This window comes from Poecile atricapillus, chromosome 3 (assembly GCF_030490865.1).
Source record: "Poecile atricapillus isolate bPoeAtr1 chromosome 3, bPoeAtr1.hap1, whole genome shotgun sequence".
NCBI lineage: Eukaryota > Metazoa > Chordata > Aves > Passeriformes > Paridae > Poecile > Poecile atricapillus.
Window position 1 is genome coordinate 103,996,631 of NC_081251.1, and position 17,961 is coordinate 104,014,591.

Consider the following 17,961-nt stretch of genomic DNA (forward strand, 5'->3'; position numbering starts at 1 on the left):
TGCTGACACCAGGTGGCACAAATGAAAATAGTCTCAAAGCAATAAACATCTCTGGTCCTGCTTCAGCAGCCAATCACACCTCACCCTCTCTGAGTCAAAATTTGCCATTTCTATTACCACAAAACCAATACACTCAAAGTTTTAGAAGAGACGCCATGGAAGGCTTTTACAGGTTAATAACATCTGCCACATGAACTGTTCACTCCCAGGTACTCCAGCCTTTTGCATACAGTTGTGTAAGTGCAGAAGGATTAGAAAAAAGACACATGTATGTTCCATCGAGCCATAGTGAGTCCCAGGAAAAAAGGTCACCATCATACCTCATCTGGCACTGGTCAACATTCCCCAGATAACCTAAACACAAGAGGAAAAAACACTTTTGCATGAATAGTAAAGTACTCTCTTCCACAAAGTGTAAATCTCCTCTCCTTAAGTCACAACTGAGGCACATTCCCCATCCAAATCAATGTATTAAAACAATAATTTTTTCACATAGGAGCAGCTCTAAAATATTGTGGCTATTAGGGTAAGTTCACAAAAGACAAAAACATATTCAGATGCTGCTGGCTGCAAGTACTAAACTGCTTATTAAATCAGAGGAGCTCTCAGAAAGGAGAGGAGCAAGTCCAAGATCAACCACAGCTCAGCATTTCCATGGTTTCTTTCCAAAGACCGTTGTTAAAAATCCCTTAAGTCACAGCCTGGCTCCTCATCCCTTTGAAAGAGCTCAGCCTTGAGCCATTTATGCCAGGGTGAACAGGAGGCCAGGGGATTTGGCCTGGCAAACCATGGACTGGGGAGAAGACAGGGTGCCTTCCTCCTAAGGCATTGGGAATAGAATGATTTACAATAAAATTGAGGTTGGTATGAGAATGAATGTGTACTCCAGAATACAGAAAGGTGACCAGTCTCCATCATATTTTCACAGCACCTGCTCTGATTCCTGCCAGGGCCCTGCCGTCTCACTTCCACTGAGAGACAGATACATGCAAAGAGTTTAGGAATCTTTTTAAGTTTTCACCAAAGCTTTGCTGTCTGCATAGTCAACAGTCACTGCAGCTGAGCTGATATAGAACCATTTCTAAACACTCAGGTGAAAAATCAACCAAAAATGGGCATTTCTGAGAACATTGTGGGACTGCTCAGGACATACTGGCAGCCAGAGAAGAGTAGACACTTCACACCAGCTGAAAACCTGCTTGGGGAGGTCTGTCTGCCCTTTGCTGGGCAGGTACTGAAAGGAAGAAACTCCACTAGTCAGAGTGGGGGTGCTCCATGAATGAGCAGCTCTGTAAATCAGAACATTTTTAATTGTCCACACTAGCTTCTAAACTATGAGCTTAGCAACTAGGTACTTACATCAAACAGTCATGTTATTTTGACTTCAATTACTGTATTTACACCCCAAAATAAATTACTCTGATCATTTTTCCAAACATCTTTGTAGAAACATCATGTATTCTGACTGTTCCATTCTTAGAACCCTATTTTTCAAACTATCATAGCCCCTACAGCCAGCATCTGAATGGAGATGTTGGAAAAACACCTGCAGTTTTTTTAGTGTTATAATAATTGTATTTTCTGGTTTTTAGCAGTCCACAACAATTAGCAGCACATTTTCATTGGAGGTGTTTTCTGCTGAGGAAACATTTTTTCCTAAGAAATATCAAGCAGAGGAACAAGAAACGGGAATTCATGTCTCCTGGTTTTTGCTTGCAGCTCTCTACAACCAGAAAAATCCATGGGATAAATACCCAATTTCAAAGCAATGTAACTGCACTTGGAAAAGTGGCCTTTTGCCCAAGATTTGCTGCTAGGGAAAGGCAGTAACATTTGTTAAAGTAAACAATACTTTTAAATTAAGTGGGCTTGGCTGGTTGGTGTTTTTTTATTAAACTAATTGTGATGCTTAAAAATACTCTGGGCACAGGACAACAGGAAGCAACTGTCCCAAACACACATCTTTTCCTTATATTGCATATAATGGTCAGATGGAAAATTATGTCCTTCTTAAAGGCAAGACTAAGGGTAACACTTCCACCTATCCTGCCCACTCACCATTCCTGCTCAAATGCCAGAGGTGTAGCTTGCCAAATTTTTACTTAAACTTCATGGTTTTTAAAAAGTCATGTCAGGGTGCAGTAACTCTCCTATCTTGGTTTCACTGGTATTTTACAATACAAGCAGCCTACAAGTTAAAAAAAAATAAAGAAAAAAGAAAAAAAAAAAAAACCAAACCAAAAAACGCACATAACTGAAAAACCACAGTGGTTACACATGTGACTGTGATGTGCATTTGGATTAACAACTCTCACCAGTGAGTTATCCCTACAATCAGGGAGAGCTGTGCATCCTGGCTCTGATGGCAGTCACAACAGCTGCCCAGGCCAGACAGGAAGGGCAAAGCAGACCTGGGAACAGCAAATATAAAAGTTGCCATCATCTCTGAAAGAAGTTAAAGTGTAACAACCTGCAGTGTTTCATTTCCTTGGCAGTTTTGCAGCTTCTTCTCAGCTCTTGCTGTTGGTTGGCAGCTTCCAAATGCTCTTCTGCCTCCCATGGATCTGACAGAAATGTCAGCAGCCCTGGATGCAGTAGGCGGAGCAGCTGTGTGGCATTTTGATAGCCACCACAAAATAAGTGACTAAGATGTGTTAGAAACAGCAGATTTCAGGTCAGCAGCCTGACTTCCAGCCTTCCACAGGAAAGGTGGATGAGTTGAAGCAGTAGGCATTTCTTGGCCTACAACTTTAGCTCTGTGTTCCCTCACCCGCTTTCTTACACCCAGTAGTGACTCAGGGAATGCAAAACACAAACACCAACAGGCACTCAGCTGGCATCATTTGTTTAATAAAGTCTTTTCTGGTTTTAAAAAAGTTTACAAGACAGATGTGTTCCACATGATAAACAACTAGATCGTCCCTTGTAATAACTTAATCCATGCAGAAAGACTGGGCTGCCTAACCTGATGTCAGGCAGCAGCTAACAATTTACCAAAATATGCACAGTTCTGCACACTGCAATGGAAACAGGTAGCACATGACACCACGGAGTGAGAATCAATACACAAGCCTGCTCAGAGAATTTTCAGAATTCAAGTGTAAGTTTAAGGAAAAACCCTGATTTATTCTTTAAATGGAGCTTATGCACTGAGAGTGAAATGTTCTGCTACAATCTGCCTACAGTCACCCTTTACTCAGCAGTCGTGTGAGAACGCATACAAAGAAATGTCACAAGTCCTTTTCACTACTGACACTACACATTAACAACTGAATCTGATAGCATTGCTTTGGTTGGCTCAATACAGAATGATAGGTTTCTAATGTCTCAGCTCTGCTTTCCCATTTTCCATCCTTTCCCAAAGTTGTTGAAGAGTGTTGTTGAGGCGGATGTTGGGTCTTTCTTCAAGAATTCAGTGTAGCTTTTGTGTAAGAAACTGTGGAAAGCAAACAAACAGCAACATTACTGTAGGTAGAGCAGAAATACAACAGGATTCCTTCAAATCCCATAGAGAAAAGAATATTTATTTATTGTCACAGCATGAAAACTAATGCCAGGTTATCTGTACATCATATTTTAGAGACGTTCAGCTCCTTAGAAATCCAAATGTTATTGGAAAGATTGGACTGACTAAAGCACTCCAGAAGACCTGCAAACCCTCTAAAATGTTCTTATTTCAACACACAACCCAGAAACAGTGGGGAGGAAACCTTGTATAGAACACAAATAATCATCACCCAATGTCTCACTACCTGGGAAATTCATGGATTTAAAAAAGAAAAAAAAAAAGTAAGTAACTTTGTGAGGAATGAACAATGCTGAATTGTATAAATCACAGCCAGACTAAGCTCTAGGGACAGGAAAATGAGTGAAAGGTTAAACCTTAACTTTGTAAAGTTGTTCATAATTAAGCTGCACAGCCAGCTCAGGGCTTCAGTGTGCAGATGAGGATAATAACACTTTCTTGAGAGCTTGGAAGCGTTTGAAAAGTCAAAATCAGCAATTTGGCTTTTCAGGGGCAGGAAGGGGGAGGGAAGGTAATAAAAGCTGTGTCCTGAAGGCTTAAACCTGACTGGAAGAGTATGATAAACACATATCTACATAGGCAGATAATCCATGACAAAGGATTCAGGTCTATATTCAGTCTAATTCCATTCACTGATGTGTAGGCATGTCCTGTAGGTCGAGTGCCTGAAGGGAGAGAAGATCTGCTGCTGCTGCTGAGGTAAGTTTGGCTCTCAATGCCTGTCCTAATGTCCTTATTAGATGGTGGAGGTCTGTGGGGCAGACTGTTACTAATTCATCCTGGGAAAGAACAAACTGAGGAGGGGCAGGTAAGAACCATGAAAGGAAGCTGCAGTTCTGCCCTGTCTGCAGCTTCTGAGCTGTTTTCCACCGCCACTGCTGGGGACCGTGCTGTATTTGGGCTGCTCCAGAGTGAGCTCCCAGCTCACTGGGACAGACAGAAATACAACCCTGTGTCTCTGTGTGTCTGAAGAACACAAGGCAGTTACATCACTGCTGTATTATCAGATCAAACTTTCAGATTCCCTGAGTCAACATGGGAAGAGTCATGACTGGGCCAGACCCACAACTCCAGCCAGGCACACAGCTGGGAAGAGGTTTTTACCCACCCCAAAATTCTGCAGATGGGAGCAGAGGTTGTAAAATTTGTGAAATCAGCAAGATCATGAAATTCCACCTTCCAGCACTTCTAATGCCACTCTCTGCATGTGCTGCTTCAGTAAAACAGGCAGGGGGTCAAGGAGAGGAGAGAAGAAGCCAAACCTGAGCGCTGCCTTGGATGAGCTAAGGCTCTCGTTCTGAGGACACGTCTCCTTCTGCTCCGCTGCTGGCACTGGGGTCATCCTTGCTTCGGGGGGCATTTCTTTCCCTACTTGACTCAGAGGGCACCTTGGTTCGGGTCTTCTCTTTTCTTTGTTGCTGTTTTTCAAGTTTTGTCAGCTATTCACAAAGCAAGGAAAAAACACATCATGTAATAAAACAATTTCAGAAGTCTATTTCTGAAGAACTGTAAATGTCAGCATTTGTATAAAACTTATACATGTATCAACAAAACAAAAAAGAAAGGAAAAAAAAGCTGAAGGCTGAGATTTTCAAAAATTTAGAAAAGATAACAAATTATCACCATAAGATGACATGATCATCCCAAGTATAAAAGGGAAGTGATTTATTTATATCCCTCTAAAACAAAGAATACAAAAAATATATTTGGATTGACTAACCCAAATGTATTTTTACTAATCACATTGCAAATGACTTATACAGTTCAGATTACCAATGACAAACACAAACAATTGCTCAGACAAAATGAGATATTTCACTGTCACATCCAATGACATAAAAGTGCTATTCATCAGCAATTATTTGTCTAATCTCCTACTGCTAACATCTCATTAAACACTGCAGGATGGTTCAGTTATCTCTTCTTGCTAAAGCTGAAAGCACAAATATAAAAACCACACCATCCTTAACCCTTAGTTCCCATGCTACAAACAAATCAACAGATTTTTGACAGTAAAAAAAGAATGCAACAGGCAGGGAAGAGGAAAGAGAACAACAATTTAAATTGGCTTTTCCTCATCACACTTTGCATGAGGGATGTCTTGACCTCACCTCCTCTTGAACATTGCTGGGACCAGGACTGGGAGCTGTATTCATTCTTTCCTATATCATTTCTGTCTCTTTCTTCTTCTAATTCCCTCTCCTCCGAGTTTTGAGCAACTTAAAACTTGACAAGTTTGGAGTCTGCAAAGCTGAATGGGTTAAGTCAATGCTTTGTGAAATGTTTTGTGTTAATTTGATGTTGCTCTAAATTTTTGCCAAAGATGTCTGATTTTCTGAAAGTTGCCAGTGAAGTTTTCGTTGTTTTGACCTCTTGATAATATACTGTTGGAATTTCTCCCTTGTGTCTAACTCAGGGAACATGAAAAACCCTAAGCCCTTTTAAGAGGCTCATCAAGGGAGTTTTGGGCCTTACACTGCCAGAGAAAGTTTAAAAACCAGCATCTTTCCCTGTCTTCAGCCCATGCTGTGGCCACCAGGAAGGTGTTGTCAGAGGGGTAAAGCAGGCAGCCTTGAACTGTGAAGGCAAAACCCTTAAACAAGCCAGTATTTCCCAAGAAAGAAATGAAACTTTGCAGAATCCTGCACACCTTGGTAATTCCTTGGTTATTTTACACACAGGGCAGCAGAAATTTCTCACTCCAGAAATCAGAGCTGCTGCTGCTGCTAGTTATGCGTGGTTTGGCCTGAGAACTCTCTGGGCTAAAACTGTGAGGGTACAGAATGAAAGACTAGAAACAAAAGTACATTTTTTCAGGGGCTAAAACATGACACAAGAATCCAGAACAGAATTTGAAGGTAAGAACAAAACTGACTTCAAACCAAGCTATCTGAGGCAACACAGGGCACTTGTATCTGCTCATTTCATAGTTGGAGGACTTGTTGAGAAGGATGTGAGGAACAGTATCAAAAGCTTTACTAAATCGACCACCTTCCCTTCCTTCACTTGGCAGGTGACCTTACTGTAGAAGAGTATTCAATCAGTTAGTCAGGACTTTTCCTTTTGAATCCATGTTGACTGTGCATTGTCCTTCAAATGCCTTTCAGCAGCACCCAGCATGATCTCCTCCACCATTTTTCCAGGCACTGAGCTTAGATTAACAGGCTTGGCTCTTCCTTCATGCCCTTTTTATAAACTGCAGTAACAATTTCATCAAGGTTAAGTGAAGCATTAACAAATAAGGCTGGTGTGGCCTTGCTGAAGTACAACAATCCCTCCCCCTTTTCTTTCAGCCTGGAAAAGCTGGCCACTGCTGTGTTTAGAGGATGAGAAAGCCTCATCACTGCATTTGGTTTTCAGCACAGCTTGTTCTGTTCCTCAGCAGAGCTAACTCACTCTCCTGTCCACTCCAGACTTAAACTGGGGATTGAAATTTGCTACTCCCTTGTTTCTGACAGAGGCATCTCTCCACTTCCATCCAGTCATCCACATGCAAAAGCTCCCACATGGCAAGAAACTTCACTAAAGGCAGGGGTGGTGGTCCAGACTTTTTAAAAACACTGTTAATGAGTCATGATTAAACAACAGCTTTAATGAGGAGGAGGAATAAATTGTGAAAAGCTGTTCTGCATTACACACACACAGCCTTTCCCAGGACAGCAGGCAGCCATCAACAGGCCAGGGAACTGAAGAAAACAATGCAATTATTTGACCGTTCAGAGGCTGCACAGGAAGGACAAGGTCCTTGCACCTGAGGAAAGCTGTACTGCTTTGAAACAGGAATGCTACAAATTTGCAGAGGATACACATCATCCTTTCCAGACAGACCTTAAAGTCACTTACTTGTTTAGGATCAACAGTGGCTGCGGGGGACTCCAGTTCTATTGTTACAGGACCATCGTTCTGGATGTGGACCTGCATGTAGGCACCAAACTTCCCATCTGAAAAGGGAAGAGACAACAAGTGCTCAGGGCCCTTGGGAGGACAACACACACCCAAGTTTCTACCAAGTGTGATAACAAAAAGAAATAAAAAATACATAAAAGAGCAACCAACTATTGAACTGCAGAAAGCTACTAAGGAAAAAACAGTGTATGTGCACCCAGGTGTGTAGCTTGGCATTCAGAGAAGATAAATACACAGCTAAGTAGAGAGACACACACAAAACAAACCAAGTCTACAGGTAATCAGGGTGTCCACAATTCAGGAAGGATAGATAGGGTACTCTCACTGGCAGGAGATGACATTTTAAAGGATGTAACAGCTCAGCCTAGGGATCCAGTCCAATTGATTACTTGATGTTTTGAAGAAACTTCATTTTTAGGCAAAAGGTAAGACCTGGAGCCTGGGGTGCAGCTCAGCCCCAATCTGCTACAGCCATCTCTACATTCCTGCTTGTAACCTAGGCTGGTCTTTAAGAGTTACGTAGATGTAAGCTACACCCTGTGACTACAAAACCCAGTCAAAACTAGTGCATCTTTCTTTAACAAAATAATAAACAAAGAATATTATCTTAAAGTTTATTAGTGGGAGCACAACTTTTCAAATTGCTCTCTACAATCATCCCATCCCTCTGCTGTACCTCACTTACAAAAAGGGTTGGTCTTTTCCATTTCCCATTCATATGTACGGACCTAAAAAAAAAGTAAACTCCACAAGCCCTTTTTTCCAGAGGCTGATAAAGCGGTCAAATAAACCCCCACCTTCAGCAGAACACTCAAAATACTCCCATGTCATCTTAAGCACTTTCTATCTTGTTTTGGCACCAGAACTACTGTCAAGGAACATCCTTCCGTAACAGCTCCATCCCATTCTCCTCACACATTTAAATTTCTAGTTACTGTGCTTCACCTTTCCCTACTTTAAGATTTCTGGACTGATCAATTCATCTTGCAACATCTTCTGCAATAAAATAGGACCCTAGAAGTATTATTAAAGTGACAAGTCTATTCTGCTGGACACCCATCTCTCCAAATTCCTTGCCTCTAAAAGCCCTGCACACATGCCTTCCTCAGATGGAAGATCTTCACCTCACATGAGTCAGAGAAGCCACGTCTGAGCCATAAAGACTTGAAAAAGAGGTGTAATTTACTTCCAGAATATTTTTGTACATAGTTCAAGCCTTATGACCTAGAAATTTCACACTGGTTTTATACTTCTAAGCTTGCCTACTTGGAAAGTTATTCTTAATTAACCTCATGTGAATACTGTTGCTCCTGATAAGAGCACTTATTCTAAAGTGACAACACTCACAAAGGGAATTAATCACGGAGAATAATTGTGCTTTCAACTTGTACCAAACCTTAATCTGAGTTAAACACTTCCTTACAGAACAATCCTCTCATATTTACTTAGATATTACTACTGAGGGAGTAAGACATTTCACACTTCTTGCAATATTAATCTTTACTACCTCAGAAGACGAAATCCACATTCAAGACAGAGAGCAAAGGCCCTGAAACATGAGGAGGAGCCTTGGCAGGTCTGATATTTGGATATTAGCTTGCACGAGAGTGCTCAGGCCTGCAGCCACCAGCTCTGCACCTCAGGAGGGAGTCAGACATTTAAGAACACGAGATAACATTGAAGCACAGGCAAGGACTTCTGATGCAGCCTTTTATTTCCCAGATGTGGGTGCCCATGTGTTAAACTGTGCTGAACTAGGAACCATGGCTCTGAACCTTCTCCAAGATTTTGTTTGTCAAGTGTGCCACTGCTCTTGGTGTGAAACAACGGTTTGTGCCTCTCTTTGGGGAACACTTCCCACTCTGAGCTCCTGGCTGGCAAGCTCCAGGTAGATCAGGGAGCAGAGAGGAGCTGCCTGCACAGCACCTACAACTTCCAACAGCCAAATTCTCTACTGAACACAAACAGGAACCAGAAAACACAAGGCTCTTAGGAGATAGGACAAGACCTTTATTGATCTGTCTTTGCCTCAGCTACACAAATTCCACTTTCAGTGATTAAATTACTCCTCTAATATGCCTTAAGCAATTTGTAGGATCAAAAGGGAAGGACACCTACAGCAATCCAGAGAATCAAACTCTATAATCTCCCAATAACTTCAACTGTTATGTGTGTACCTGTATGAATGTAAGGGCAATGTGACTACAGATTTTCCAGATAGCAAAGAAGAAAAAAAAGAAAAAAACCAAAAAAAAAACCAAAACCAAAAAACCACTGGCAAAGCAATTGGCACAGCAGAAACTTCAGCCTAAAAGAATCTTAGCAGACTTGGGTGCAACACACCATAACAAGCACAGCTTAATAAGAAAGCAAAATCATAAGCTGACAGGTAGTTCCAGTGCTGCCAGCAGTTTTAAATGCATGTGTTATCTGACACAATAGCACTCTTGGGTTTCCAAATCTGTGCTTTTAGCACAGAAAAAATGCAGAAGTGAAAGCTCGTTTTGCAGAAAGCTCTAGCAAAAAAAGTGCCAAAATATGGGCACTTAATATTCACTTCAGGTACACAACTGCTATTCACTGAGAGAAGGAATTCAAAAAGCTGCTGTCAAAATATAAAATTATTGAAGGGGTATCAGAAATTCATTCCTTATCAAAAACAAATGTTGGAAGAACATATGAAGCCAGAAAAGCTTGAAAAATGGGCATTTTTGGACATGTGTGCAATTCACTGTGCCTCCTTGGAAAGCACTGAAATAATTACCCTAACCTAAAGTCAATATGAAAATTAGCCTCTAAATCTTTTCCCAGATATCAGTTTTCTGTCTTTCTTTTTTACTTTTTTCCCCATAAGGAAAGTAAGGCCAACTATTATCTATTAACAGACAGCATTTAAAAAACAGTCTTTTCTGGAAACTTGTCATCTTCAAGCATAGCAAAAAGTCAAATCTGAATATGAGAATAGACAGAAAGCACTCAGAAAACCAAACAGAAAAGATTGAGTGTGGACAGAGCACAAATGCACAGGGAAGCCAGGCATTTTCTGGTAAAGAGAAAATTGTTCCATGCATGACACAGAGCTGAGGAGAGTCTAAATGAAAAGCTGTTCTCAAGTAGCACATTACACCTCCCACTGTCACAATTCCATTTAACAGGATGTGGAAGTGACAGATGGAACTGTGCTGTCCATCACAAACTGGTGACACCTTCAAGCCTCACTAAAAACACTTCTCAGAAAAAATGCTTCTCTTGGGTTAATCTGTCTATATAGAACAAAATATCCAGCCTTTGAGGCAACCTGACCTCAGAGCTTTTTCTCATGGCTGCAGCCTCTCTGGGCTGCTCATGCTGTGCAGCCAAAAGGAATACAAGAACCTCCACGTGTCATCCAGGGGAAGGCCAGAAAATGGCTTGGCTAGAGGAAGACTGGAGTGATCACCTTGACCAGTGAAAATATTGTTAACATCCCTTCAGCTACAGAAAATCACAGAATAAAGAAAGCAACAATCTGGAACAAACACACACAAGAAGTGTCCACTGGTCACAGCAAGGATCTTACCAACCTTCTGTCCTTACCTTTAATAAGCTCTGGTTTGTAGGCTTTTCTTAGCTGCTCTAGGAAGTTGTTATAAAAAGACTCCGCCTGCTCCGTGGGCATTGCCATGTGATAGTCAGGCTTGTTTCCCTTCAGGATGCACTGGAGAGTAAACTGGCTCACACACAACACTTCATACTGTTTATCCATCACACTTTTGGACCAGTGCTTCCCACTTTCATCTTCGAAGACTCGCAAGTTCAAGATCTTTCGAACCCTTGGAGGAGGAGAAGATAATTCCTAAATTGTCCCATGTAGGATCAACAGGTACCACACAGAATGAGACAACAGATGGATATTCAGCCTGCCTCCACATAACAAGATATCCCTCTGCACCTTCATTCCCAGCCATGGGAATCTGATCACATTAGGCAGAGCCTTAACCAAGAGAGCCCTTACACAGCTACACAACAGTGTCAGATCATTAATCCACACCATCATTTTACAGAGTGTGGTACCAGGACAGAATAACTGCAGCAACATTAAGATGGCACAGGAAGTAAGAAAGCTCACTCTTTACTATCTGCTTTTATGTGTCACAACATTATTTAATGTGTGAACAGCTTGGGGAACTTTAATCCTCCCACCGCACCGGGAAATTGCACTCAGTAGGAAATGAGATCATCCTAAACTGTGTTTAAAACTGTGGGGTCTTGTTTCCAATCATGATTCACATATACTCCTCCTGCTTTGTCACTTCCTAGCACTAATCCCAGACCAGGCCCCACAAGCCAGATGACGACAACACTCCTTCATCAGGATGAGAGGAGGAATCCAAGGAACAGGGCAGAACTGCAGCTGGCAGTAAAGTGGTTTGAATTTTGGGCTGATTTTCTACAGATAGGAGACAGAACTGGCTCAAAACAACAAGGGGACGACCTTCACAAGTGGATCCTAAAAAGCAGCAGGCAGTTGCAACCCAGTCCAAAGTCAGGGCTTTGACTGGTAACAGGACTGCATCCAAGCCACTCTCCTGTCTTTGGTTTCTTCTTCTGGCTTCTCCACACCTGCAGCATCATGGAAGCTTATGAAGTGCAGAGGGTTCCAACTGCAGTCATCAGCCAGGCATTTTGCACTGCACCAGAGGTGAGGCAGTCCGTGTAAGACAATGCTGGGACTATGTTATGGTCTAGTTTCAGGGCTTTGCCACCACTAAGGCACAGTCACAAGAACATCCTTGCCAGTTTGTGCATGTCAAGAGCAAATGGAACTAACTCCTGAATGAAGTGGACTGTTGAAAGCATCCACTGGAAGGCCCCAGCAGAAATCATCATCATCACTGCTCTGTTTTCTTCATAGAGATGTTTGTTGTCTCATTTACAGGATTACTAAAGTTTCCTTTAATAGGACCTGAAAAGCCTGGTTAAGCTGCTTTCTCTCACTCCTTTTGTCCAGATGCTGGCTTCCTGCCCCCCTTCCTGTGTCAGCCATCCCAACCACCTGGTGCTGAGAGCATGGTAGCTACAGATCTGACTGCCAAATTCAGAAGCAGCTTCCACATCCACCAAGGTAGGGATGGGAAGCGATGGCAGAGCAGATGTTACACACTGAGGGAGGGAAACAGCAAGGCAAACCAGTGGAGCCTGTGAGAATAAAAACCCCTTTTTCTTGACATCAGTCAGCTCCATTACCTGTTTCTTTTTTGCCTTTGCAAGGACTGAGGTCAGCCCTAGAGCAACAACCAGTCCAAAACAGACAGAAGAAGCCCCTGGAGAGCTCTCTCTTGCATATGTTTGCTGGCTGAATCCCACTATTCTGTGGCCATGGAACAGATGGCCAGAGCCAGTCCTCCAGGCTGCCAAAACTGATTCCTGTTTGCAGAGAAGCAACTGACAAGACTATCCTGCCTTCAGGAAGAACAAAACTCATGTGCAAGCTAAAAGGAGAGTCTGAGGATTCTCATAAATCCCATCCTTGAAGGAAGGATATCTTTTGGACTCAAAAAGGACAGACACCTAAAAAAGTCTGTTCTTGACAAAAAACACATAGCAGAAAATGGGAACAGATTTTTCTCAATGGAACATGAAGAGAAAACTTCATAATGAACCTGTATTCAAGGTAAAATCTGAAGAGGAACTAACAGGCAAACCTGAATTTCCCAGTAGGAATAGCTGATTTGTTTGGCTACTGCACAGGTATCAGCAATGCACAAATGGAAGAGTACAAAGCAAAAAGAAGGGAGTGACTTACATGTGCTCCAGCTCTCTTTGTGTATCTTCCAAAGAAATGCCCAGCAGCACACAGAGGCCTCGTCCTATTGAACTGATTTGTTCACCACCCACTGGAGAAAGGAGAGAGGGAAAATAAAAGTAAGGCTAAATCCACTGTCTTGTTTTATGGCACAAATTAGGACTGGTTTCAGCTGTCTGACCACTAAAGAAAACAGCATTCTAAACCCTTTTCCTCTGTCTTAAGTTTGTAGATTTGAAAGATCACATGGAAGCATTCTTTTGAATGTTTTCCAATGTCACCACTTCTTTATGAGATTGGGTTCCTTACTCCAGCATTTAAAGACACTCCATAAAGATTTTTATACTACTATTGGATCAGTTGTCATAAACAGAAAGGTGGTAAAACTCTCCCCAGTCCTTGAAAAAATATCCACCTGGTTGATGCAATAAGTGCACTCGATTTCTCTACTCCACCATTCCCTTCATACTTTGCATTTCTTTCAAACACATGATTTCTACCTGATAAGAGTCCTCATGGATTTTCTGAAACATGACTTTCAACAACTTGCAAATTCCACCCTCCTAACTGGGAGAACAACCCTTTTAATGACATTTACAATAAAACACAAACTATCATAGATCCATTGTGTTTTCCTAAGAAATGTCCTAAATTAATTTAATTTAATTATCTTAACGTGGGTGATCCTGAGATGACTGTAGTAAGAATAAATGCGGTCTTAAAACTGAGATAGGCACCAGCTACTAAGCTGTTAAAACTGTATCCAGGCTCATGACTGGGACAAAAAACTCCAGACATCCCACAAAATGAAAGGAGATCAGGCCTCCATTGAAAGCTGAAAGTGTCTGTGAACTAGTGACTGGATCGGGGTACGAACCCTCCAGTCCAGAAATTTATTCTGCTAAGTACAGCACCATCTCCCAGACTCTTCAACAGCCAGAAACAACAGTTTAAATTCTCCCGGAAAAGTGGTACGAGGCCGGCAAGAACCCCAGTGCTGGCAGGGTGTGACCAGCCGTGGCCACAGTCCCAGCTGTGCACCCAAGCTGTGCCCTCACAGACACCCTCTGCCAGGCAGACACGCAGGCAGAAGCTGTTCCAAAACTTGAAGGCCACCCTGCTGCACACCAAAGACTCCCACAGCAGGCACTCACTGCCTCACACACAAACTTCCTGAAGATTTTCTGAGCACAGAAAGTCCAAACCAGTGCAATAGCAGGGACATTCCATCAGGACACACCAATTCTGTCAGAACCGGGGCTGGACCCAGGTGAGCAGTGCCTGCTGGCAGCTGGGACAGCATCACCGACACCCACAAGCAGTGCAAAGAGATGATCCAGGCTGCACTGTCAACATGCCTGCGGTGCACTGAGGTGCCTGTCGCTGTAGTGCCAGCGCATGCAAGCCGCGGGAGAGGGACAGTGGCATGGCACTGCCACCGCACGCACAGCAATGCACGGCCGTGACCAGGGCAGCCCCAAGGCGCTGTCACAGCCCCGAGGCGCTGTCACAGCCCCGAGCCTGCCGGAGCCCCAGAAGCCTTTGGACAATGCCCTCCGGAACACGGTGGGACTCTTGGCGATGTCCTGTGCAGGGCTGAGAGCTGGACTCCGTGATCCTTGTGGGTCCCTTCCAACTCGGAATACTCTGATTCCGTGAACACAAGCGAAGCAAGATGACTGCGACTGTGCTGCCAACACAAAGGCGCTCGAGGAGGCGATGGCAGCGTGAGTGCCAGCCCACGCCTGCCAGGCGAGGCTGCACACAGAGCTCACACACACCCCACACACTCGCACCCCGCGGGGACCGGGCCCCCGGGGGAGCCGCAAGGGAGCGAACCCACGCCAAACCTACGCGGGGGGACAAGGGGAGGGGAGCGCCCGCACACGCCCGCACACACCCGCACACACCGACACAGACACACACAGACACGGCCGCCCCCGGCCCCGCAGCTCTGCGGTCGGGACACACTGACCTGTGACGCTGGCCTGGGCCACCCGCTGCACGATCGCCTTCATGGCGCAGCGCAGCGCGGCCGGCGCCGAGCGGGGACAGCGGCGGCGCCCGGCAGCGGCGGCCGCTCCTCCGCGCCCCGCACGCAGCGCCCCCCGGCGCACCGGAGGTGCCGCCGCAGCCCCGGCACCGCCGCCACAGGGAATTCCATGGGCTCCATACAGGAGCCCGCGGGACAGGCGTGCCCGGCTGTTTGGCCTTCCTCTTATAGCCTGCAGGGATTTGGGGAGGGTGCCTACGAAAAGGAGAATATGCACGTACGAAGAATGACATCCGCTGCAGGAACAGCTATAGGGACACAGCAGCGTGCCCGTAAAAATTAGTGGCTGGGAAGAGCCCTCGGGAAAAGGAGGTGGTGGCTGTAAGGACCTGAGGACTTCATGTGGAAAGGTGGGTCTGTAGGTGCATGGGTTGGGTGGGGCTTGGGTTGTAAAAGCTCCTGTAGAATCAAAGGTGTGGGTTGGAAGGGCAGGGACTCTTGCACTAGGCCAGGTTGCTCTAGGTCTTATCCAAAACCTGGCCTTGAACACTTCCACAGCTGAGGCATCCAAACCCTCTCCAGGCAGCCTGTTCCAGTGCCTCACCACTCTGACAGTCAAGAATTTCTTCCTAATATCTAACCTGAATTTCCCCTCTTTTTATTTGTACCAATTCCCCCTTGTCGTATCACCACGGCTCCTGACAGAGTCCCTCTCCCTACAGCATCCCTGCAGGGCCCCCTTCAGAAGTTGGAAGGATCTGGAAGCTGAGGTGTGTGGGCAGAGGAGATGGAGAGACCTTTCCATACAGCAAGATGGGAAACCTTAGAGAGCTGTGTGGGGCAGAGCAAGCTCTGTCCTAAAAGGGCAGTAGGGAGAGCCCCAATAGAAACAGGGAAGGTGATGTCCATAAGGACTAGGGAAAACCCCAAAGAATGAACATTAGTTCTGGCCACAGAGCTGAGGGACAAGGTTCCCTACAAGGGAACATAGCATGTGCAAGGATCAGGAAAACCCCTAAAGAAACAAGAGCCTGGAGCAGAACATTTAGCAAGTTTTTTAACTTACAGAAACATTTCTGCACTTGTAACTCAACTCATGTGAGCTTTTATTTGAAGGACCATTAAGAACTCTCATAGCCAAAACATTAAACTACATTCCTTCCCATTTATAATCCATAGCATCCATTTTAGAGCTGCCCAGCTGAGCAGCCATTCCGGGTACATCCTGGATCACCTGGGTGCATCCTGCACACCAGCTGGGCAGAGCTGCTGTTTCAGCAATGCAAGGGACAGTTTTCCAGCAGTGGTCTGGTGCCAGGCACTGGGATGATGTTCCAGAACAACATTCTGAGCTTCTGAACAGCTCACTTTTCAGAAGGAGGGCCATCATTGGGAACAAAGAATGATACCACACGCCTCAACAGTCGAGTAAGAGGCGGCTGGTCCTCTTTGTATGTTACTTCTGTTGTCACTGTCAATCCAAAAGGATATTCCTTAGTGTGCACTTCCTTGCGGACCCCTTGGTTTGCCTCAGGATCATTTTCACTCTCTAAGGAATAGAAAAGATGGTAAGCAGGGGGAAACAAAAAAGACCACAGCAATAAAAAAAAGAACACAGCAATAAAAATGTTTTATCCATTTGTCATGGCAGCCACATGGGCATTCAGTATTCTTCTTTCATATCCTTATATCTTTCATATATTCTGAGGACCAGATAGCAAAGATCTGGTAAGTGTAGCCAGAAAAAGTGATTTACTGGGATAGGTCAGATACCTGCACTGGTACTGGTCAATTATCAGTACTACAGTAGCAGTAACAATAGGCTTCCCAAGCTATCCACATAAAAGCAGCCCAAGCAGCCCAGTGCAAACACCTATTAATTCCACTGTCTGACCACCCTCCCAGTAAAGAAATGCTTCCTAATGTAAATGCTCCCCCAGCACAGCTTTGAACCATTCCCACAGCGCAAATAAAAGCAACGGGTTGGCAAGAGTCTAGTCCCCGTTCCTGTAAATTGAGATAAAGCACGAGCTTCTTCCAGTCAACATGGGATTTATCTTCCTCCTTCAGGAGGGACTGCCGGAGGAGGGACTGACTGCCGGGGCTGGGCCGGGCCGGGCCGGGCGGACACCCGGCTCACTCAGGCGGTCCGAGCGGAGGCTGCGCTCTGGCAGCCGCACAGCCCCAAGTGCCCCGACGGGCGGGCGGGCAACACCCCGTTACCTTCCCCGGCCGGGGAAAGCAGTGGCAGCTGGACAGGGGCCATCCCGCCGCCTATCCTTGGCAGCCAGGAAGGCCCAAGCCCGCGGCCGAGCTCCCCCTCACGCAAGCCCCGCCCCCGATCAAACCCCGCCCCGGACACGACGCGCGCCGACCGGACTTTCCCTCAGCGAAACCGCAGTCGGCTCGCTCCCTCCCCAGTCCCCGGAGGTGACCGCGGGCCCCGCTGCCGGTACCGGTGCTGGATTTTTCCAGGCGCCTGTAGTAGATGAGGGCGCCCAGCGTGGTCCAGGCGCCCAGCGAGTAGAGCAGCGCGGCCCTGGCGTTCCACGCGGCCGCGCGCTCCGGCTTCATCGCCGCCCGTGCGCACGCGTGGGATGCCCCGCCCCCAACCGGGCACGCGCAGGGGGCGGGACAAGCGCAGGGGGGCGGGGCCGGGCCGTGAGGGAAGAGGGAGCCAAGGTCTGCTCATGATGGCACTAACAGCGGGATTTGGGAACAGCACTAAGGAGCAGCGCTCCTAGCCGGTTT

General features: G+C 45.3%; 2 protein-coding genes across 2 annotated transcripts; both read right to left on the reverse strand.

Moving 5' to 3' along the window:
- Positions 1–2,829: 2,829 nt before the first annotated feature.
- DTD1 (D-aminoacyl-tRNA deacylase 1) lies at positions 2,830–15,345 on the reverse strand. The gene is made up of 6 exons (XM_058836261.1): positions 15,193–15,345; positions 13,218–13,308; positions 11,009–11,244; positions 7,370–7,467; positions 4,789–4,965; positions 2,830–3,436 (listed from the first exon to the last, which is right to left on the reverse strand). Exons 1-5 carry the CDS (start codon positions 15,233–15,235, stop codon positions 4,810–4,812), a joined length of 624 nt encoding a protein of 207 aa, XP_058692244.1. The 5' UTR covers positions 15,236–15,345; the 3' UTR covers positions 2,830–3,436; positions 4,789–4,809.
- A 947-nt stretch (positions 15,346–16,292) lies between these two features.
- SMIM26 (small integral membrane protein 26) lies at positions 16,293–17,820 on the reverse strand. Its single transcript, XM_058835234.1, has 2 exons — positions 17,667–17,820; positions 16,293–16,759 (listed from the first exon to the last, which is right to left on the reverse strand). Exons 1-2 carry the CDS (start codon positions 17,782–17,784, stop codon positions 16,575–16,577), a joined length of 303 nt encoding a protein of 100 aa, XP_058691217.1. The 5' UTR covers positions 17,785–17,820; the 3' UTR covers positions 16,293–16,574.
- Between the last annotated feature and the right edge of the window lie 141 nt (positions 17,821–17,961).

Coding starts and splice junctions, on each gene's coding strand:
- DTD1 (XM_058836261.1), bottom strand. CDS start 15,235: ATGAAGGCGATCGTGCAGCGGGTGGCCCAGGCCAGCGTCACAG. Junction 13,309..15,192: donor GGCCCAGGCCAGCGTCACAG/GTCAGTGTGTCC, acceptor TCCTTTCTCCAG/TGGGTGGTGAACAAATCAGT. Junction 7,468..11,008: donor CAAACCAGAGCTTATTAAAG/GTAAGGACAGAA, acceptor TTCCCTTTTCAG/ATGGGAAGTTTGGTGCCTAC.
- SMIM26 (XM_058835234.1), bottom strand. CDS start 17,784: ATGAAGCCGGAGCGCGCGGCCGCGTGGAACGCCAGGGCCGCGCTGCTC. Junction 16,760..17,666: donor CCTGGAAAAATCCAGCACCG/GTACCGGCAGCG, acceptor TCTATTCCTTAG/AGAGTGAAAATGATCCTGAG.